The 22,418-nt window shown below is 44.6% G+C and overlaps 3 protein-coding genes and 1 pseudogene across 3 annotated transcripts; 1 reads left to right on the forward strand and 3 right to left on the reverse strand.

Moving 5' to 3' along the window:
- Positions 1–7,617: 7,617 nt before the first annotated feature.
- LOC133925547 (auxin-induced protein X10A-like) lies at positions 7,618–7,980 on the forward strand. The gene has a single exon (XM_062371438.1). The coding sequence runs from the start codon at positions 7,618–7,620 to the stop codon at positions 7,978–7,980; it is 363 nt and encodes a 120-aa protein (XP_062227422.1).
- A 2,283-nt stretch (positions 7,981–10,263) lies between these two features.
- Positions 10,264–12,910, reverse strand: LOC133925548 (adenosine kinase 2-like; annotated as a pseudogene).
- A 6,023-nt stretch (positions 12,911–18,933) lies between these two features.
- On the reverse strand, positions 18,934–19,970 carry LOC133925550 (adenosine kinase 2-like). Its single transcript, XM_062371439.1, has 4 exons — positions 19,854–19,970; positions 19,676–19,749; positions 19,525–19,601; positions 18,934–19,052 (listed from the first exon to the last, which is right to left on the reverse strand). The coding sequence occupies exons 1-4, from the start codon at positions 19,968–19,970 to the stop codon at positions 18,934–18,936; spliced, it is 387 nt and encodes a 128-aa protein (XP_062227423.1).
- On the reverse strand, positions 19,465–21,775 carry LOC133925551 (uncharacterized). Its single transcript, XM_062371440.1, has 5 exons — positions 21,153–21,775; positions 20,596–20,649; positions 20,216–20,262; positions 19,854–20,103; positions 19,465–19,749 (listed from the first exon to the last, which is right to left on the reverse strand). Exons 1-3 carry the CDS (start codon positions 21,773–21,775, stop codon positions 20,217–20,219), a joined length of 723 nt encoding a protein of 240 aa, XP_062227424.1. The 3' UTR covers positions 19,465–19,749; positions 19,854–20,103; position 20,216.
- Positions 21,776–22,418: the final 643 nt, after the last annotated feature.

Genomic DNA, 22,418 nt, shown 5'->3' on the forward strand with positions numbered 1-22,418 from the left:
AACACACCTCAAAATAGATAGGGTTAGAATTTTTTTGAGGCCAACAGATTGTTCTCAACAACCGAGCACAATTCAGTGTTGTCTAGAACTGTGGCACACTCAGCACAGCTAAAAGAATGTAGCACAAACCAATAGGTACCGAACGGTTGCTGCATAGGAGCAGACTGCAATGCGTGCTTTTGCTGAGGTACATGTTTCTTAGCAGGGAGACCTAGCTCGTGGTTCTAGTAATCCACACTTTCTTCCCCTTCCTATATGTAACCCCGTGTTGATGACCAAGTCATTGATGTATTATTTGAAACGCAGAATTTAATAAGAATTGAGAAGACAATTTTTATAGTAATACTTTTTTAAAAGGCTTAGAGTAACTTTTTTCCGGACTCTAGGTGCCACTTCTTCGTACTTCTCCCGCCATAAATAAATAAAAACGAGTTGAAATCCCGATCAAAACTTTGTGCTCCTTACAGTTAATTGATTAATCCTCTTTGCTATGGTAAGCTGAGGAGAATTGTTCATACCACATCGCACCGGAAGTTGCAAGTTTGAATGCTTCCATTCTCTGCAAAACGATGACGCTGGAACTTGGAATCAGTCGCCACTCGCCACGATGGCCTAATGTATCGCAGTTTTTTTTAATGTTGTTCTCATTTGTGGTAGAACGAAACCCTGCAGGGGCCGCATCACACTGGCACGGGTGCAGGGCAAGGCGACCTTCTGTAGCGTGGCCGTCAGCCGCTCGCTACCTGCCGCGTACCGGCGGTCCGGCACACTCCTGCCGCCGTCCATCCTTGCAGCCATGAAGTGGAGCAGGCGCGCACACTCGTACATCTCCGCGGTCTCCCGCTCCGAACTGGTACGCGGTGTCCGCTCGCCAGTGCCAATTGGAGTCAGACGACGAGCGTGTCCATGCTGCAACGCTGGCGTGGGCGCGGTGCTATCTGGTGGCAGCCTACCCAAGCAGAGTTCAATTATCGACTGTAATCGGTCAAAATTTGCGGTTATCGATTTTACCGCTCCGGTCCGGTTTCAAAAACCGACCGATAACCAAATTTCAATTAAAATTTTTAAAAATAAAAAAATCCTAAAAAACTAGACACAATTCTAAGACTTTCTGTGATTTTTTTTTTTCAAAAATAATGTCATTTGCATCGTATTCTATAGGGAGAAAGTTTGAAAAAAATAAAAAAAAGTTGAAACGTACGGTTCAGTTATTAACTCATGTTAAGGAAAAGCTTAACATGCAAACACATATTTTTCTTGCATAGTAAGTATCATAAGAGGATCTTTAAAATTGATTTCACTTCATTTAAAGTTTTATTAATTTCTCTATAATTTTTATAAAGTTTACAAGTATAAAGTAAATATGTTAAGAAACAACACTGTAATTAACCTTTTCATGTCTACTATTATTTTCCTACATAAAGCATAGTATAAATAAACTAATAAAAGTGATTTCACTAATTTTAGAGGTGTGATGGATCAATTATGAATTAATCTAGTCGCAACACATCTACACAATCTTGCATGTTACAGTAACTAATTCATGAGTTTATGTATTTTTAAAAGATATAGTATCATGTAAGAAGACTCACAAAATTAGTTTCATGATTTTTGGATTAGCAAAGAGTAAACTATGCATTTAACTTAGTTTAACAAATATATTTTCTCACAGAAAATTTTCAACTTTTTTATAAGTATAAATACTTTTATCATGTAGATTATGTTACAAGAAAACCAATAAAATTTGTTCACTTGACTTGAAGCTTAGATGAATTAGTTATTGATTTTACAAGATTAAGCTAATTTTTGAGTTTTTATTGTACTTCACTGAAAATCGAGAAAACCGAACGGTTACCGACAATACGAAAAATTCAAGAAAAACGCTCGATAAATCGAGAAAATCGCTCGGTAACCGGTCCAATTCAACTAGTTACCGAGAGACGATTCTGACAAATTTTTAACAAACTTTCAAATTTTAAACAGTTATCACAAAAATCACGAATTTTCGATAACCTTCCAAACTCAGTAACCGACGGCCGGTCAGTAAATTAAACCTTGCACCCAAGTCGCGTGCCCCCGGCACATTTCCGCACGCAAAACGGCCACTCGGCAGTGCCTCGTACGGGTGCAACTGCTTTTTTTTATGCGAAGGGGTTATTAAACTTTTGCACAGTACATCCCCATTTTATAGAAAGAACCTTAGACAATATAGAAATTGCATGAAAAATTCTGACTTTCTTTTTTGATGCTGCGATCACATAAAAACATAAACTTTGAAGCTCAATAGCTAAATACATGGCAATTAAATCATGAGCCGAGATCATTAAGAGCATACTGCGAGTAGGAAGTGGAATTAATACAATGAATTCAGAAGCATCAAACCTCTCTTTTTCGAAAGAATCGAAACACATCAAAATGGTACTAGCCGTACTTAATAATAGAAGGATTTGGCAGAAATATGTAAAATTGTCCCTCCTAAAAAAATTATTCCAGAATAAATGGGCAATAGTTAGGAGAGGTGCGCCAGCGGCGAGCTGAAGCAAGGTTATTAGATACTTAAGGAAAGCCCGGCCAGAACCACATGTGCAAGTTTCCCTGCATGTGGCTCGTCCGTGATAACTTCTTCGGATTTACGTGAACTAGCGGAAGCCGGCTCAAAATATCGAGCTTCAAAGAGGATAAAACACGAACACCCCACCATTCACCTAACAAAAACACCAACACAAGCTTCACAGGACCGCTATTGAAGAGCTCGACGAGGACAACGACCGTGACGGAGACGCCCAGGAGAATCAAAACGTGGCAGAACGTCCCCACAAATTCCATCATAACCCTAACACTATACTATACAAATTAGGAGCTATTACTACCTACCCTAGAAGCTACATCCGGCCCCGATCTGCCAAATCCCCCACCTCTCCGATCCAGAGCACTAGGAAGATAGCTTCCCCAGCTACAATTTCAATAAGGCGATCAATAAAATCCGACGTCGATCTTGCCACCTGCTATGAGAATCCAGAATTACTTCTACGGGTCTAGTAGGTTGGATCGGCGGTCCGTTCAGCCACTCTGAGTGAGTGGGTCAAATACTTGGGCTAAATGAGTTGAGCTCATCCCCGCCAGAAAGCCTCCGCGTGACTCAACCAACGACACACATATGACCAAGCTGCACTTCAATTTTGCGGTGGACGGTGGCAATTGCACCACAGCCACAGAGTCCTAGCCTGGATGGGGGTGAAGCACCATGGGAGCGACCCAGACCTGCTCCATCAAGCAATTGGAGGGCCATGGGTCGACCCGTTTTGCTGAAGTTGATTGGCCCCATGATCCGATGGGTCCCATGGGGTTGACCCAAATTGTTTTGGCTAATCGTTGTGTCCAGCGGTCCTATCAACTTCCTGTAATCTGTATACAACGCAAGCTGCTTGATTTCGATATCTCTGTCTCATGTGGCCCGTGTGTGGTGCCGACCTCGCCGAGACCACGACGACTTTCATGATGTCAACTTCACCGTCCGCTGTGGCCTGCACGGTGCCACCATAGCTGCTTTCGTCAGCTTGCATGATGCCGTCGCCAGCCGTGATTATTAGCACGGTGTCATTGTCGGTGTATCAGGAACTGGGGGTCCCTGAGTCCCGAGACCAGGCCAGCCGTCCGCCACGTGTCACCATCCCGCGAGATCCCTCCTGCAGGATGAGGAAAATCTAAGTTCCGGGAAGAAGGTGCTCGGTGTCACAGCCTCTGGTCCCCAAGCACCCCAGTTCCCCGATGACCCGTAGAGTCCAAGTACTGGGAAGAAAGTGCTCGGGGAGGTGCCCGTTCGCCCCCGAGTACCATAGTCCCCCGATGGGCTGAAGAGCCAAGAGCTCGGGAGAGAGTGCTCGGGGCTGCACGTGGCAGCCCCCGAGCACTCGGTTCCCCGAGGGTTCTACAAAAGTGCTCGGGAGAGAGTGCTCGGGGCTGCACGTGGCAGCCCCCGAGCACTTGGTTCCCCGAGGGTTCTACAGAAGTGCTCGGGGCTGCACGTGGCAGCCCCCGAGCACTTGGTTCCCTGAGGGTTCTACAGAAGTGCTCGGGAGAGAGTGCTCGGGGCTGCACGTGGCAGCCCCCGAGCACTCGGTTCCCTGAAGGTTCTACAGAAGTGCTCGGGAGAGAGTGCTCGGGGCTGCACGTGGTAGCCCCCGAGCACTCGGTTCCCCGAAGGTTCGCGCAAGAACACCCGATGCCCCGACGACCCCGAAGGGCCCGTCGACGAGGTGTCAACCAGTCAAAGGGCCGAGGCCGCATTTAATGGGCATGCACGGCCTGACATCCTGACACCCTGACATTCCCAACTGCTCCCGCCGCAGTGTCAGTCCCTGCCATGCTTTGACAGGGGAGCATGGGTCCATTAATTGCACGGGTCCCGTCCCGTATCATCCAGGGTATCTCAGGATAACGTTGTCAGGATCAAAGCGTTCTGCCTGCCACCCTGCCCTGGCAGAAGAACAAGACAGGGTGGGCGCGCCGGGTACTCATGTAGCCGCCCGGTGGGCCCTCTCAACGACGCCAGGACGCCCACAGTGACGGGTGGTCGGATGCGCGCTGCGTTTTTCCACCGCCCCTGTCACTTTGCCCAGAGGGAATGATGATGCCTTTCTCAATCGTGGCGTCTTGGAACTTGAGCCCCCTCTTTCCCATTTGGGGTATGTCGTGGTCGGCGAACGTATAAAAGAAAGGGATCAGATCAGCAAGGCAGGAGCGCGACAGAGATACGCGAGAAAACATCCGAAGACAGATCGAGACGATCAAAGGCAACATCCGAAGAACACCGCAAGCAAGCTTGAGCAGAGCTAGAGCAAGGGAGCCTCAAGCTCTCTGTTAGACAATATATTCTTGTAATCAGATATATCCTTGAGGGATTCCCTTCGAGGAAGGATATTACATCCATACAGGAGTAGGGTATTACGCCCCCGTGCGGCTCGAACCTATCTAAACTTCGGTGCATTTATTTCTCTTTGCACTAGGTCGACCATCCCCCACCACCGGCCGTTGCATTTATTTCCACTTCCATTTATTTTTCCGACGAACTCATTCAGGATCATCCCCTCGGCCGAATCTCTAAAAAGGGGTCTCTCGGGATCCTTGCGACAAGAGTTCATCCTCCGACAGTCATCATCTGCTGCGATGGCATGCTTAGGGCAATTACAATGGTGATGGATAATAGCTATCTCCAGGGACGGAACTAGATAAAAATGAAAGGAAGAGCCAATTAGAATAAATTAAGTATCAGAGGTGTCAAATAGAGGAATTTTATTATTATATATAAAAAGATTTGTGTTATATAGAGGAAATCATCAGTCATAGGAGGAGTCAGGGCTCCTGCTAGCTCCTCTCTGGCTCCGTCTCTAGCTATCTCTTATTATTGTGATATGCAGAGAGAACAGAAGTAGTTAAAGGTAGAGATGAAGCTAATGTGAAAGAAAATCTTAAAGAGCTAGCTCTTAAATTAGAGAAAATAAAAAATAACTTTAAACATTACGAGGTACAAGAAATTAAGAATATAATCTTTTAATAAATATGCTAGAAGAAATAAAAGACAGTAGGTGAAGATAACCACTCTTTGTGCCGTCGCCGTCCTCGTCGGTCTGCTGCTGGGTGACCTCGTCTTCCGCGACAGCCAGTTCAGTTCATGGCTGTCCCCGCTGCCCAAGGCAGCTATAGCGTCTTGAGGGAACTTTATGGCAGCGACGGCTCGATGCAGGCCACAAATGAACCGCCGGTGACACGTCTGGAACAGCAGGTGGAGGAGGAGCGGGGTTCGTCACAGCCGGCGGAAGGAGTAGCCGGCCCACGCCCACTGCCCACCCTAGCTAACCGTTCGAACCGGTTGCTTGGCTGCCGAGTCCAAGACTCCAGAGACCGAGGAGCAGCTCCAGAGCTTCCTCCTTTCAACGCATTGAGTGCCGTCGTCACGCCGTCCAATGAGGCCGTGATTGGCCGACCCATCCGGGTCTGGCCATCCCTCTCCGTCCTCCCACAGCCGCAGCCGCACGCCCTTGTCCTCCTCTCAAGGGCCAACCAAAGCAATGTGTGCAAGAATCCAACTCCCCTTGCCAACTTCTAGGCCGAGTTCGTTATTCCATTCCCCTTCCATTATAGGAGAGAAACAACGAGGACCGAGAATCTTCTCTTCTCGATCTGTACTTAGAATGAATCCTTTGCCCGTACTTCTTCCCCAAGCAGATAAAAAGCGAAAGAGTTGCACGCGGGACAAAAAGGACTACATGATCATGTACCATTACCATCTCCATACGTTCAAGTACGTGTACGTACGCGTTGTCGTTGCCATTGCCTTTTCCGAACAGCTCTATATATGTTCTTGCGTGGTCAGCACATGCATGCTAACAAATTCGCGTCAAGTTGTTCATCGCAATGCCTGCGCAGACTATGCATTTCTCGACCAGATTTAATACAGTAGGTTCTTTCTTGCAATAAGATTATAACTGTAAGATCAACTTTTTTGCATGTGTGGTACTTGCAACGTTAAGTTTTGTCATGTTTACATTTGTAATCAAGAACCTTTTTATTACAACAAACCAATGAGACAGATATTATCTTCATCTCGAAATAGATGATGTTTTAGAATTAAGTATAAATATTAAAGTGAATGATAAAATGACCATATTATCCTCTTTTAATACAATTTATTGCGTGTGAAATTAGATTTGTATCGAGAAAAAGTTACTTAATGGAGGGATAAGATTGGAAAATTTGAGCTAAAGTTACATCATAATCGTGGAATGTCATATATTTTAAACATTATAGAAAAAACTAAAATATCATCTATTTTAAATCAAAAGTAGTAATACATACTAGTATATGTATAGTGTACTACTCTTGAGATGACATCAAGCAAGAAGAGTTGCCCACACACAATGCGTGACGAGAGGAATCCCCGTATGGTAGTTGAGAACCACTCGCAAGTTGCATACCTGTAATCTAGACACAAGTGTGCATGCCATTTACCTTAAAAAACATATCAAAGGAGATATCCAAATTATTGGTACAAACTAGTAAATAAATGTAAATATACAAACAGTGAATGTTGTATGTCTGATCCTTATACAAACACTATAGTTAATCTCACCCTCTCACTAAGAGAGATCTACACTTCTCTCGTACTACATCCGTTTTCTTTTAGATATTATTTTAGCCTTTGATATATAGAACAAGATTACTATAAATTATCTTATGTATGACATGTTTACCCCTCTTGGTCTTTCCAACATTCAATTAATAGCACATAAGCCACTAATCCACCACACTCGTTAAATTAAAACTCCGCTTTTCAATAGCCTTTAATATGAGCTCTAATAAAATATCACTTAAAAACTAAAACGACATATATTTAAAAACACAATTAAAATTTTAAAACGGCATCTATTTAACAACGAAGACAATACATCTCTCAAGTGTCTTTTAATTTCCAGCTCACCCTACCGGTCTAACCTACATACACATAGCACAAACCTCAAGGCTAACCGTCAGCATTTACCAATCCACTGACAACGGTGCAATCCCGTTGTATTGTATATATACCCACATTGCCGCATACTCACCTGGATATATACAAGCATGAAGGGCGGATCCAATAGGAGATTCCTCAGGGCCTTCCTCCATGCGTGGAAGAGGCTCGCCGCCGCCCATGCGGCCGGCGGGTGGGCTCACCTCGACGCTGCCGGCGGCGAGGCCATCCCGAAGGACGTGCCCAGGGGGCACACGGTGGTGTACGTCGGGGAGGAGCTGCGGCGGTACGTGGTCAGGGTGTCCTGCCTCGACCACCCGCTGTTCCGCGAGCTGCTGGACCGCGCGCGGGACGAGTACGACTTCGCCGCCGCGGACCCGAGGCTTTGCATACCCTGCGACGAGGACATCTTCCTCGCCGTCCTCTGCCATGTCGACGACGAGCGAGAGTGGAGGCTAGCGTTGTGCAGCTGACCACGGTATCGGCCGGCCAGAGCTGGCCGTATGCATGGCACCGGCGTCGGTGATTTTTTTTTTAAATGAACTGGCAGAAGAGCTTCCCACTAAATTGATAAAGCCCATTCAGAGCTGTTCCAAAAACGGTGCTTCGAGCATGTTTACATGCTGTCAGGTGTATAGGGTGCAGGGATGTAGAGCATATTACTTCTGGTGTTCCATATTCTGTGTTCGATTCTTCAAGGATGCACCACGAAAGGTGCTTTGAACATTTTAGCTGCAACAAGGACCGTGCGTGCACGCAGTCAACTGCAGAAGGGGACACTGCCATTTTCGGTCTGGTAGGACTAAGATTGATGAATAGAGATGAGGTGAATAAATATTTTATTAAATTTTTTGAATAGGATGGTTTTCCCTCTTTTTTCACTCAACGCACCTAAAAACTCAAACAAAAGCAAATAGAGAGAAACAAATAAAATAATTGATAACATGTAATTCCATAGATTAGATATAAACACAAGATTCTATTTAATGTCATTCCATGATCCTAGTCACAAAAAGCTCACAACTCAGAAAGAAACTAAAAAAAGATGGTCATCGAGTGAAGAAACTCTCTAGGTTGATAAATTAAAGGAAAGGGAATGCAAAACCTAAATTTGTATTATTATACATGCATTTTATGCCCCTAGAACAAAACGATTAACTTCACAAGGATGAAAAAACTGCATCTCAAAAAAGAAAACGAAAATCACAATAAAAAAATCTTGTAAAAAAAGTAAAAGAACCAAAAGAAAGAGACTAGAAAAAGATGAAGACATGCTCATACGAGAAGATTAACTTCATTAAGCACACATGTCAGCAGTATTTTAAGTAGATTACAAGATGTGTTTCTTTCATAAAAAAACTCTAACATACCACAAAGACTAAACCTATCCTCTTATCTCCTCCAATTTCTATCACTAAGCTCTCAAATGGCTGGTTCAACTCATACATACAGTTTTACTCCTCTATTTATAGGCTTAGTAAGGTAGCTTAGACCTTAAACTTTCTTATTCCTAAAATACCCCTCGCTTACAATTGCCTCATACCTATCACCGAGATATTTTGGTCCATTTTCGCTCCTTCAATCGAACGGTCGTGATAGCTTCATGACTTAGCTTCACATCGATGCTAGCTTCGTGATAATGCCACGTGCACTTCACCCCTCCACAGTTTTGAGATCAAACCACGAAACCATCTCGCATGCTTCTCAAAGTATGACTCACAACTGCTTACTTTGACCTCAAGCAAGTATCCCGATATCGACACGTGTACTCTATCTTGCGATATTTACCACCGTCTTTTCCGCTCCTGATCTCTTGAGCCGCCTTGTTACTTGCACCGGTATCCCGTTCGCTTGACTTTATCAACACACCGTCTTTATCCTTCCTTCCAAGCTTTGCTTGACCTCCATGTGTTCAGCTAGGATCATCATTTATTTCACCCGGTCTCCTTGATCATCTGGTACCAAGCACTCTGCTTGGTCCCAGTTATCCCGCCGTCGGTCATCAAATTGCATCTATTACCTACATATCATGAGACAAGCAGACATGCATCTTCAAATCCATATAACTTTATCATAAGTTAGTTCAAATTAAATTCCTGTTAAAAAAGACAGTCCAAATAAAAACGTGAACACCGGATGTTCCGGTGTATACAGTCTTTGAACATCCGATCATCCGATGAGTACAATAATTTCTACTCTAAAAATCTCTTGAAAAATCCTCTGGTGAGTTCAAGGTCCATCATTAGATCATCCGATGAGTATAACTACATCAAATCTCATTTTGCACCATTTCTGTTAAATGGTCTAGTGAAGCATCCGATGCTCACACAGCTCATCATCATACTATCCGGTGTGCATCTTCTCTCTACCATCAAAAACATATTTCTTAGAAAATTGTTCAGTGTTCACATCCTGAACACGAGACCATCCGGTGTAGTATTCAAAATTTTGTCACGAAAGAAAGAATACTCCAGCGTGTACTACCTCTAATCACAGAACTATCAGGTGTGTAAAACAGCTCTAATACTAAAAACCTGCATCTCTGTTCAATGCTCCGATGTTGTCTCCAAACGCTCATCGAATCATCTAGTGAGTATAAATTCTTACATACCGGACCATCCGCTATGTATAATTTTCTCTAGATTTTAACAGAATTATGTCAAACTCATTTTCTTTGATAATAATTATAATTATGACACATATACATACTTATACAATCAAAACATCATCAAAATCAAAATGATTCTTTATCAATCACTCATAAACAAAATCTCATTTCAACTTAGTTTCTCATGTCCATACTTCGAGTATTTTTCATGGCTGAGCTTTCAACCAGCAGCTATTCTCACAAGAACTGAGATACACATTACGCAATCACGTATGGTTGTCAATATACCACGCACGCATGAAGGAAGACGGATGATGCATTCCGCATTCGGCATCATTTGGCCTGTAGATTGCAGAAAGTGAAACCAGAAACGTGCCGCAAAAATGGATAGATAACTGCCGCAAACATTGATACACAGGAAATCTCATAAAACGGTGTGGCCTATAGTTATTCCTCTCTCGATGTGCTGGAATCTCTCTAGTTGAAGTCGGGCTTTTCAGGTAAGTGCAGCCAGAACGCTGGATGATAACGTTCGCAGCGTAACAAGCAGCTCTAATACACTCATCGATGCTCTTCTCTTGAACCGATCGAGACAGAAAGCCTCCAACGAAGGCATCACCTTAAAAAAAACAAAGTTTAATGTCAGAAAAAAAAAAACAATGCAAAACATAAACATCAAAAGCATATGCGGAATTCTTTTTACCATTACTGCTAATTACATTTTTTTAATGGAGCGGCACATATTTAAGAAAGTTTATGGTAAAATAGAGGATGCTCAAGGAAAAGAGAACTGCAATGCATGATTTAACACTACTACTGAAAACTATCGTGTACCTGCTCCATTGGTATCGACAAGCTTCTCCTTGGGCAAAAGGATCACAGGGTATGTTTTCACCTGCAAGCATAGTAGTACTTAATATTATCAGGATAAACATTTACCTCAAGTAGCCAAGGTCTCAGCACATTAAAATGATGTGAATGTCAAGATTGTCGATACTGATAATGTTCCGTGAATAATCCGTATGCTTTGAACATAATGCAAGTATGATAACTATTATAGTGTCATAAAGCCTGTCTGTGAAACCAACAGGACCACCGAAGTTTGAAGGCAGGAGACTTACCTTTCTATCATCAGCCCAACAACTGGATCACAACCTTGAGTTATCACAGTAATCCTCTTGTGTGCCCCTGAAGCCTTCGGTAATTGTGAGATCTTCAAAGCAATTTCCTCAACATTCTCAGTCTACAATTTGTTATGGGCAATTTATTAATACTTTATTAACCTAGTGAAAATAACAAGGGACAGATGAGTTGTTATTACCTCCCAACCACGAACTTCAGCAAAGGTCCTTGCCTCAATTTCATTTCCAAAGATGTAGTCCACATACCTACGTTTGGTAACGTAAAGAATTTTAGTAAAATTTTCTGTAGTACAGCAAAATTGGGGGGAAAAAACTAACATGCACAAGAGTTGAAACAAAGATTTACACCAAAAGCTGAAGCTTTTATATGCTGCTATCGGATAAAGGTCACATAACAAACATCATTATGCATCCAGTACTTACGGAAGAGTTTTCTCTTGGGCATCACTGAAAAACTCGCATATAAAGGGAGCAGAAAGGTTCATCATAAAAATCTGCAAACATTGCAATCAAATGCGACAGCACTAGAACAATCGTCTCCTTTTACTAGCATCATTTTACCTTGTTAGTTGCAGCAGCATGCTCAGCAACAAGTTGAATAGAATCCAGTGACACCGTAAGGAAAAAGCCGGCAATGTAAATATATTTTGCCTTCTCAACTACAGTCAATGCAGGGGCGGAACCAGCCCGGAGCTAAACCCCAGGCTGGCCCATTCAAATTTGGATCAAATCTTAAAAAATACTACTGTTTCTACAGTAAATAAGAGGTGATTTAGGCCCATGACCCAGGCTGAAGCCCAGGCTGCCATGGGCCTGGGTCCGCCCCTGAGTCAATGCGTGTCATTCTCAAGAAACACGATACATCAAACAAAAACATCTAGTGCAAATAAGTAGCGGGGATGCTAAATAAGAAACCGATGGCAACGACTTGAAGTTGAAGGGATGCGTGTTGGAAGGTACTATGTTTCTAACTAACATATAGCATATGAACTAATGTTATCACAAGGTGTAATTTTGCTGTTGGCGCATGCATCTGCGCTGCTCCAGAGCACTACCATGCACATAACAGAAAAACAAAAAGTAATTAGTACAAAAAAATCCCCAAAATGATGGGATGAATTATGTACCAGACTACCAGTATGTTAGATTTCAAGTAGGAATCAAAACATTGTCTCAATAACAAGTCCAGACAAGATCGATTCAGATATTGTTTGTGCCACTTGTACTGGAGTGCTACTTAAAATAACCCCCAGAAAAGGAAGAATAATGCTGTTATTCCACTCAAAAAGCTTAGCTATGTGCAAAGCCATAAAATGTTGTAGTCTATTAAACTGAACATCGAAAAGAAGATGTTTGTAGTCTGCAGAGCAAAATGGGCAACTGGAGCAGTTCCTAGCACAACATTACATGTGCTAAAGTGTCCAAAATACATGATGAACCTTGTTTGTATTGAGAAAATAGGAAAACTTTAATGTTTTCGTGGGCCTTTTTCTTTTGGACCGGCTGGCCTGTCTCCTCTTTGTGGCCCGGGCCCATTCACGGTGAGCTCTTAGACTCGGCTGGCGCTAGGGTTCGGCCACGGGTCTCAGTGGGGGCTGGCGGAGATGCTGAGAGCGGGAGGCTCGACGGCGGCGCAACCATCTCCGGGTCCATCGGGCTTGGGATGTTGGATGGCGTCGCCCTGCGCCTACTTGAAGGTCAGCATCCTCTCGGAAACGGCAGAAGAGACTGGAGTATTCCTCTCGGTTTTTCCTCTCTAACCTCTCTAATCCCTCTGATTTGGCTTGATTTCTGATCTGGGACCGGAGCTTCTACCTCTCTGGAGTTGGTGCTTCAGCATTTGGAGATCGAGTGGAGGAGCAGCTGCTCCTGGTGTTGTTCGGTGCTGCACCGCTGAGGCTCGCCCGCACTGCAGTGGTAGTGTGGTAGAGGCACTGTATCTCCGTCTTCCTCACTCCGGCGGCAACGACGGGTTGTTGGATTTCTGGGACAGCGGCATAAGCCGTGCCTTGCCTCTCTGATTAATTTGTTTGAGTGCGTAGCACTGTGAGTATATCAACCTTCCTCTCTCTTTCTCGGTTAAATTGGACAGCTTAGATGTGCATGCTTAGTTGCTCTATTCATGATGCTTATTGTGGAACAATTTGGGAGCAGAACATTTATAGTTCTGGAGCCAATTGTTATTTCATTTCTGAGAGCACTAATGATTCTTTGTCACATCTGCTGTCCAATTTATACATTACTCATGATATGTGTTATTTCAGTCCTCTGTCCTTTTTCACTCAGATCATGTATATTGTTGATATACTATCAATATCTTATATACTTATGTATGGAATTAAGGAATCCATGCTCTTATTTTCACCTTTTATACAACAATCCAGAAATCCAACTGGTTCTGTGATGGCTAGCTCTGGCTCTTCCACCCTACCACCGTTGTCCTCGGACGTGATAAAACCTGAGATTTTCGATGGAACCGGCTTTAAGAGCTGGCAGGCTCGGACAAGGCTGTGATTCATGGAGCTCGGACTATTCTGGGTCCTCACCGAAGAGCTGCCCGCCCTTCCGGGGGAAGTCGTGCAAGACGAGGTCGAAAGAACGCGTCTCAGCGCGTTGATGGCTCGTTGGGAGAAGGCAAATGCCTCAGCCCTAGCACGTCTCTTGGCCGTCCTATCGAACAGGCTCTTTGACGTCTACGTAGGGTTCGGGGAAGCACGAAAGGTGTGGACGGAACTGAATGACAAGTATGCTGAAAGTGACAACGGGAACGAGTCCTTCATGGTGGCAAGCTACCTGAATTTTTGTATAGGAGATGGCAGATCAGTAATGGAACAAATCCATGAGTTACAGCTGATCGTGCGTGATCTAGGCCAGTATGGCTGTGTTCTCCCGGAGAACTTCCAGGTTAATGCTATTCTGGCCAAGCTGCCCACTTCTTGGCGTGACTTTGTCACTGCACGTCGGCACTTGAAGCAGCGATTGACTTTTAATGAGCTCATTGCTGCTATAAATGTCGAGGAGAAGTCTAAGGTAGGCTATGGTGGGGTGAAGGCGACTGCTCAAGCTAATCTTGTCGAACACAAGAACCATCCTGGGAAGAATGTGAAGAAGGAGAAGGCTAAGCCTGGTTACTCTGGACCGAAGGCAAATACTATGAAGAAGAAGAAGAAGCCTGAAATTGTCTGCTACGTCTGCGGCGGGTTGGATCACAAAGCCAACAGATGCCGCGATCGTAAAGGCAAGGGGCCAACACCTGAACAGCAGAAGGTTGCCAAAACCCAAGTGCATGTGGCAGTTGCAACAGCCAATGATACCGGCAAAGGCGACTCCACTAGTGGGTATGTACCTGAGGCCTTTATGGCAAATTCACTAGTAAGTTGGTGGGTTGATACAGGTGCTACAAGGCATATTTGTGCTGATCAGACATGTTTCTCTTCTCTCCAGGGCGCAGACGGTGGATCCGTACTGATGGGGAACGGGGTCTCGGCAGCAGTGCACGGAGTAGGACAAGTGAGCCTGAAGCTGACTTCCGGCAAAACTCTTGTCCTGAAGGACGTACTATTTGTGCCTGCCATGACCCGCAATCTACTCAGTGGATCAATGCTGTGTCGGCAAGGAATAAAATTAGTCTTCGAGTCGAATAAAGTAGTGATGACCAGGTGTGGATCATTTGTAGGGAAAGGATATGATTGCGGAGGCATGTTCCGCATTTCTATTCTTGATAGCTCTGCAAACATTTTTTATTCTTCATATTCTAATAACAACATTGATATTTGGCATTCTCGCTTATGTCATGTTAATAATGAAGCAATTGTGCGTTTGAGCAAAATGGATCTTATTCCTACATATAAGTATAATAAGAGTCATAAGTGCGAGGAGTGTGTGCAAGCTAAGCAGCCCCGCAAACCGTTTCATACGGTCGAGGGGAGGAGCACCTCGCCACTAGAGTTGATCCATTCTGATCTTTGTGAGATGAATGGAATATTAACCAAGGGTGGCAAGAGATACTTCTTTACTCTTATAGATGATGCCACTAGGTTCTGCTATATCTATTTACTGAGAACAAAGGATGATGCATTAGAATACTTCAAAATCTATAAAACCGAGGTGGAAAACCAGCTGGGGAAGACAATAAAGAGACTGAGGTTTGACAGAGGTGGGGAATACATTCCCAGGGATTTCTCCGAATTCTGTGAAAAAAGTGGCATAATCCATGAATTTACGCCACCATACTCACCACAGGCCAACGGAGTAGCCGAAAGAAAGAACCGAACAAATTATGATCTGGTTAACACCTTGTTACAAAGTTCTGGTATGGCTAACTCATGGTGGGGTGAGGCTGTTCTCACAGTTAACTATGTCCTGAACAGGGTCGCTCCTCGGAATCGCGAGGTAACCCCTTATGAAGGATGGAAGGGGAGGAAACCGAATCTATCCTTTCTTCGCACATGGGGCTGTTTAGCCAAAGTGCATGTACCCCTGCCGAAGAAAAGGAAATTAGGACCAAAGACTGTCGACTATGTCTTCATAGGGTATGCACACCAGAGCACATCCTATAGATTCCTAGTGGTCCATTCTGAGGTCTCAAACATTGCCGTTAACTCGATAATGGAGTCTCGGGATGCGACATTCTTTGAGCACGTCTTTCCTATGCGAGCAAATGAAACTGCTTCCCATGATTTTTCTGTTGATGACCATGCTTCTCAAGGTGCTGATAACACGATACCTGATCTGGAACTTAGGAGGAGCAAGAGGCAAAGAACTGGAAAATCATTGGAAGATGATTTTGTCACCTATGTTGTGGATGATGAACCTCGAAACCTTTCAGAGGCATACGCTTCTCCGGAAGCGGAGTACTGGAAGGAAGCAGTCCGTAGTGAGATGGACTCGATTGTCTCAAACGGGACCTGGGAGCTAGTAGACCTCCCAGTTGGATGCAAGCCGGTCGGCTGCAAATGGATCTTCAAGAGAAAGCGTAGACCTGATGGTACTATAGAAAAGTACAAGGCCAGATTAGTGGCTAAGGGCTTTACGCAAAAGGAAGGAGAGGACTATTTTGATACATATTCTCCTGTAGCCAGGTTACCCACTATCCGTGTGCTCTTAGCACTGGCAGCATCTTATAATCTTCTTGTGCATCAGATGGATGTTAAGACCGCTTTTCTCAATGGAGAGCTGGATGAGGAGATTTATATGCATCAGCCAGATGGATTTGTGGTAACAGGACATGAGCGTAAAGTATGCAGACTAATCAAATCCCTGTATGGTCTCAAACAAGCCCCTAAGCAATGACATGAAAAATTTGATACTACACTAACTTCGATGGGCTTTTGTGTTAATGAAGCCGATAAGTGCGTGTACTATCGCTATGGTGGGGGTCGAGGTGTCATTTTATGTTTATACGTGGATGATATATTGTTGTTTGGGACAGACCTGGATATGATTAATCAAACTAAGTCTTTTCTATCTCAGAACTTCGATATGAAGGATTTGGGAGAAGCTGATGTAATCCTAAACGTCAAGCTTCTGAAGGGCGAGAATGGGATAACTCTCAATTAATCCCATTATGTGGACAAGGTGCTTAAACGTTTCGGTATGACAAAGTGTAAGCCTGTAGCCACGCCCTATGATCCAAATGCTAAGCTGAAGAAAAATATAGGCCATGGAAAAGACCAGTTAAAGTATTCACAGGTGATAGGTTCCCTCATGTACTTAGCCAGTGCAACTAGACCTGACATCTCATATGCAGTATGCAGGTTGAGTCGTTATACGTCCAACCCAGGGGATGATCATTGGATAGCACTGGAGAGGGTACTCAAATATCTTAAGGGGACAAAGAACCTTGCAATTCATTATTCTGGCCATCCTGCAATTATAGAAGGATTCAGTGACTCAAACTGGATCAGTGACTCAGATGATATGAAAGCTACGAGTGGATATGTTTTCACTCTAGCAGGTGGAGCAATGTCTTGGAGGTCATCTAAGCAGACCATCCTTACTCGCTCCACAATGGAGGCTGAGCTAGTGGCGCTAGACTCAGCAGCCGTAGAAGCAGAATGGATTAGAGAACTCCTTTCTGATCTACCGATAATAGAAAAACCAATTCTGGCTGTTCTCACCTACTACGATAACCAAACCGTTCTGGTTAAGGTGAAGAGTAGGAAGGACAATATGAAGTCTTCGAAGCACATAAAACGGCAACTCAAGTCGCTCAGGCATGCTCTAGAGACAGGTATAATCGCAGTGGATTATATTCAGTATGAAAGGAACCTTGCGGATCCTTTCACAAAAGGAATGGCTAGAACAGTCATTCAAGCGACGTCAAGAGGAATGGGATTATTACCCTATGATAAAGTTCACACCGGCAGTAACCTACCCTAGGAGATCGGAGATCCCGTGAACTAGGCTCTAGGAGAACAAGCTGTGTGGATAAAAGAGCAAATTGATCCCATTTGCTGCTATGCTCTGCTGTAGGAGAGGGTGAGCTGCTGGCTCTTAATGAATTTAGTGCCGAATGGCAATAGATATCGTCCTACAGAATATCTAGGAGAATTCACCTATGTGAGTGTGATTGTGTGGTCGCGATCACAGAGAAGCCGGGTACTTCTCTGAGTGGCACTCATGAAGAAAGGTACTTGGACATGACCATAACGTCCAACTCGAGAGCTATGGCTAATGCAGCCTCGTACAGGGTGTTGCTTGTGAGGAGGCTCTCACACCAAGGTTCAGGATCAAGGTATAGTCCTCCTCATCCTGTGTGAGCCAATCCACATGCAACTAGGTAATTTGTTCAAACCCGAAAGGTACATTCTACTCAAATCCTGTATATTAAACCGGTGACTACAACATTAAATTTTGGTGGGGATTATTGAGAAAATAGGAAAACTTTAATGTTTTCGTGGGCCTTTTTCTTTTGGACCGGCTGGCCTGTCTCCTCTTTGTGGCCCGGGCCCATTCACGGTGAGCTCTTAGGCTCGGCTGGCGCTAGGGTTCGGCCACAGGTCTCAGTGGGGGCTGGCGGAGATGCTGAGAGCGGGAGGCTCGGCGGCGGCGCAACCATCTCTGGGTCCATCGGGCTTGGGAGGTTGGATGGCGTCGCCCTGCGCCTACTTGAAGGTCAGCATCCTCTCGGAAACGGCAGAAGAGACTGGAGTATTCCTCTCGGTTTTTCCTCTCTAACCTCTCTAATCCCTTTGATTTGGCTTGATTTCTGATCTGGGACTGGAGCTTCTATCTCTCTAGAGTTGGTGCTTCGGCATTTGGAGATCGAGTGGAGGAGCAGCTGCTCCTGGTGTTGTTCGGTGCTGCACCGCTGAGGCTCGCCCGCACTGCAGTGGTAGTGTGGTAGAGGCACTGTATCTCCGTCTTCCTCACTCCGGCGGCAACGACGGGTTGTTGGATTTCTGGGACAGCGGCATAAGCCGTGCCTTGCCTCTCTGATTAATTTGTTTGAGTGCGTAGCACTGTGAGTATATCAACATTCCTCTCTCTTTCTCGGTTAAATTGGACAGCTTAGATGTGCATGCTTAGTTGCTCGATGATGATGAGATATGTAGATATATAGAGCAAATTTCTTGAGTTCTATAATTGTGATATGAGATAAGTTTGGCTCTGTGATTCACTGCCTTCCCCTGGAGGTTATTTGAGTGATTGACACTCTATTCCTGCACCTTAGGTCATCTGTGTGATCCCTGTATGTGTGCTCTTATGTTCTCAGTTGTGTTAGTTTCCTCTGGTAACGAGTTTTGATATGCTGGCAGTGTAGAACTGTCTTTGATAGCAGGTTGCTCATTTCCTGTTGTAATACAGTAGACTGCTAGCACTGAGAAACACTGGGAACTCTTTTTGATCTGTTTAATTCTTTTCAGTATGATGAACTGAAAATTCTGAGAGCTAGATTAGACTCTATCTACTATTGTGGCACTCTGAAATTTTGCTCTATTCATGATGCTTATTGTGAAACAATTTGGGAGCAGAACATTTATAGTTCTGGAGCCAATTGTTATTTCATTTCTGAGAGCACTAATGATTCTTTATCACATCTGCTGTCCAATTTATACATTACTCATGATATGTGTTATTTCAGTTCCTCTGTCCTTTTTCACTCAGATCATATGTATTGTTGATATACTATCAATATCTTATATACTTATGTATGGAATTAAGGAATCCATGCTCTTATTTTCACCTTTTATACAACAGTTTGTACCAAGAGACCATTAAGGTGAAAAAATCGCAAATGAGCTCTAGTGACCCATTTTCATTACCGAGTTGGGGGTTCTCTGGTTTCTTCAGATGTTCAGACTTGTAGCAGTTTGCCGCAGACAAGTTTGCAATAAGTAATCTGGTTACAAATAGAACAAAGTAGTTTAGAATCAAGCCACATTCCTTGAAGCGCAGACACTGTAGGAAGCACACCTTTCACCACCAACAACACAGACAGCACATGTGCCTGTGCCCACTGGGGCATTTTCATCCTCGTAACAATGGGCCTGGTTGAATAGATGGTGAGATTACAGTAGCTATTGGTGCAATGGAGCGAAGTATCATTGCATGAAGAAGAAAATAAATCAATAAAAGGGAACTTGTAACTTACATTAATACCAGCAGCTTGTGCATTTTTCTTCATCTCCTCACCAAACTTGTCCTTCCCAATGCAACCTATGTAACTTGTTGCACCAGGAATTTGAAGCATCCACTGAGAAGTAATCATGATTGCTATGATTTAGTTTCTTATGAACATATGTAAACAATCAGAACTGGTCATAAGCTAATAGCTTTAGATCTTTATGATTTAGTATCTTCAGAGCTTACTTGGGCACCCCTGAAAGAGTTTTGAGTAGCTCCTCAAAGAATCAAACACAATAAATACAAAAAGTGAGAAAATGAACCATGAAGCAGTACTTGTACTTCATACATTTACTTCATAGGTTAACATAGAAAGTGTAGTAATAATACCTCAAGCAATGTATTCAACATTATTCTTGCTAGCCAATTCATCATACCTGGCATAAAACAGAAATAAATGTTATCACACATCCACACCGTTTGTATATTTGAATTGTGTTATTTATTTGCGTAGTGCCAATTTACATATAAGAAATTATGTCACAGCGTCTGGATTGGTCAGTTCAGATACCAAGTTACTTACTTCGAGCCGTGTACATATCTGACCATACAAAATTAAAAAAACATACCATGCTTTTCTTTCTTCTCATGCTTAATGTGATAATATCTAGACTTTATTTTCCATTCTTTATTCACGACAAACTGGGAAGAATTCAACACTCAACAATATTTGATAATGCAAGGAAAGCTGAAGGGACAAAGAAACTTACATCGGCAAATGCTTGTCCTCAGCGAGAATGGCATTGCCCGGCTTGACATCATACCTAGAACACAGGTGCAGAGAGAAACGTGTCAATTTGCTCACTATGACTGCAGGTGCTGCCTAACTACTCCGTACAAGCAACCGAGAAAGCATGGTCCAATCCAACACAGATAGTTCTGATGAATTAACATAATTGCAGGTACAATTTTCGCAGACCCCGGCTTAGATAGGCAATGAAGAAGAATCAGCAAAAACGATGCAAACAAAAGAGTCTAAATGACGGACTAAAATGATCCAGCTACTGGATTCGATTATCTAAGTAGCGTCACAAAGGTGCTCTGCATATTGCTGGTTACTTCAGTCGCATGTTACGGACTGATTATTCAGAATTTCAGAGGTCCGATCTCTAGAACCCGCGCGCCAGATTGCAGGCGAATATAACCGAGCCTCGCACGACACCAGTAAAATATATACTCCATAGAAGTATTGGCAAAAAAAAAAAAAGGAAGCACGGTCCAGAGATCATAAGGTGCAGGGAGAAGTGGTCGAGGAGGAAGCGAGTACTTGGCGAGGAAGGCCTCGTCGACGACGGCGGAGATGTCGAGGACGGGGTTCCCCATCCCCAGGAGGATGCTCTCGTAGCTGCCGCTTGCCATTTCCTCCTCTTGAGCCGAGCCGAGCGCGGCGGCGGCGGCGGTCGGCCCCGCGATATTTGCAGAGAAGATCGTCACAGCAGCAGGAAGAAGAACCGCCGCGTATGACACAGGCAGACGTGCCGACGGCCCGACACGCCACGCGCTCGCGAGTAGTCTCACCGTGTCACTATTTCTAGAACCCGGTCCACTCAGCCCACGCATCGGCGGGTCATCATCTGCCGTCCGGTCCGGCGCGCCGCGTTGCGCTCGGCTACTGGCTACTCGGCCACGCGCGCGTGGTGGCAGGCGGGGAGGTACATGCGTTGGGCGTGCAGCCGTCGCCTCGTCTGGAGCCTGGACGCACCGCATGTCCGCCGCACCTGCTGTGTCGTGCGGTGCGGGGGCAGCACAGCGGAACTTGCTGTCGTCGTGCCGCAGCTCGGCAAGCGCCCGGCAGAGTGCGCCCGCGGTTTTCCTGGTGGGATGAGGTGCTGTACGGTTGTGTGCGGCGCGAGGTGCTCCACCTCCACGGGAGGTACATGCATCCGGCATTCGGCGGCGACTCGAGGGTGCACGTCTGCACGGTGCCGGCGGTGAAGACCAACGAGGACCGGCGTTATGGTACTTGTCGGGCTTGGGAGCGACATGGCTCACCCAGTACGACCGAATAGGCTATGTCGTGTCCCGTGGATCGGACCCGCGCGGTGTAGAACAATGACCGGCCCAGTAGTTCCACCAGTTGGGCCCAAGACGGGCGGCACTGGTGATTTTGTTTGGTTCGGCATCTCCATTGCACAGGCGACGGAGGCGAGTCCCAAACACACCATGGCACAGGCATCCCCAGCAGTTCCCAATGTGTTCGCTTTCGCGAGTGGAGTAAAATGACGCCTTCCATAATCCAAATGAGTATGTTTCTTAATCAGTTCTCTCTCTTTTTCTTAATGAGAGACGGACCGGATTAAGGTGCCATACTTCCGTGCCAAACCGGATTGTGTGAAGGAAATTTTGTTAGCAAATCTAAATCGTCTTCAAGCCGTACACAATTGCATATTACATGGTATATATGGACGGGATTTCTTATCTTATTGCCAATGCCGGTCTCCATGCCGCACAGATTGTCTAGCTAGATTCACCGGTCATGGTTTATTGAGCAGCCAAATCAAAGGCCAGATGTTTTGATTATTTTAGGATTTTT

This window comes from Phragmites australis, chromosome 7 (genome assembly GCF_958298935.1).
Source record: "Phragmites australis chromosome 7, lpPhrAust1.1, whole genome shotgun sequence".
NCBI classification, from domain to species: Eukaryota; Viridiplantae; Streptophyta; class Magnoliopsida; order Poales; family Poaceae; genus Phragmites; species Phragmites australis.

What these genes read in the sequence shown, in the direction of transcription:
- LOC133925551 (XM_062371440.1), bottom strand. Translation starts at nt 21,775, where the DNA reads ATGCCGGATGCATGTACCTCCCGTGGAGGTGGAGCACCTCGCGCCGCA. An exon ending in GACGAGGCCTTCCTCGCCAA is followed by an intron (nt 20,650 to 21,152) that starts GTACTCGCTTCC and finishes CCTGTGTTCTAG; the next exon opens with GTATGATGTCAAGCCGGGCA. An exon ending in GAGGACAAGCATTTGCCGAT is followed by an intron (nt 20,263 to 20,595) that starts GTAAGTTTCTTT and finishes GTTTTATGCCAG; the next exon opens with GTATGATGAATTGGCTAGCA.
- LOC133925547 (XM_062371438.1), top strand. Translation starts at nt 7,618, where the DNA reads ATGAAGGGCGGATCCAATAGGAGATTCCTCAGGGCCTTCCTCCATGCG.
- LOC133925550 (XM_062371439.1), bottom strand. Translation starts at nt 19,970, where the DNA reads ATGATTACTTCTCAGTGGATGCTTCAAATTCCTGGTGCAACAAGTTAC. An exon ending in CACAAGCTGCTGGTATTAAT is followed by an intron (nt 19,750 to 19,853) that starts GTAAGTTACAAG and finishes CTATTCAACCAG; the next exon opens with GCCCATTGTTACGAGGATGA. An exon ending in ACCAGAGAACCCCCAACTCG is followed by an intron (nt 19,053 to 19,524) that starts GTAATGAAAATG and finishes GTATTACAACAG; the next exon opens with GAAATGAGCAACCTGCTATC.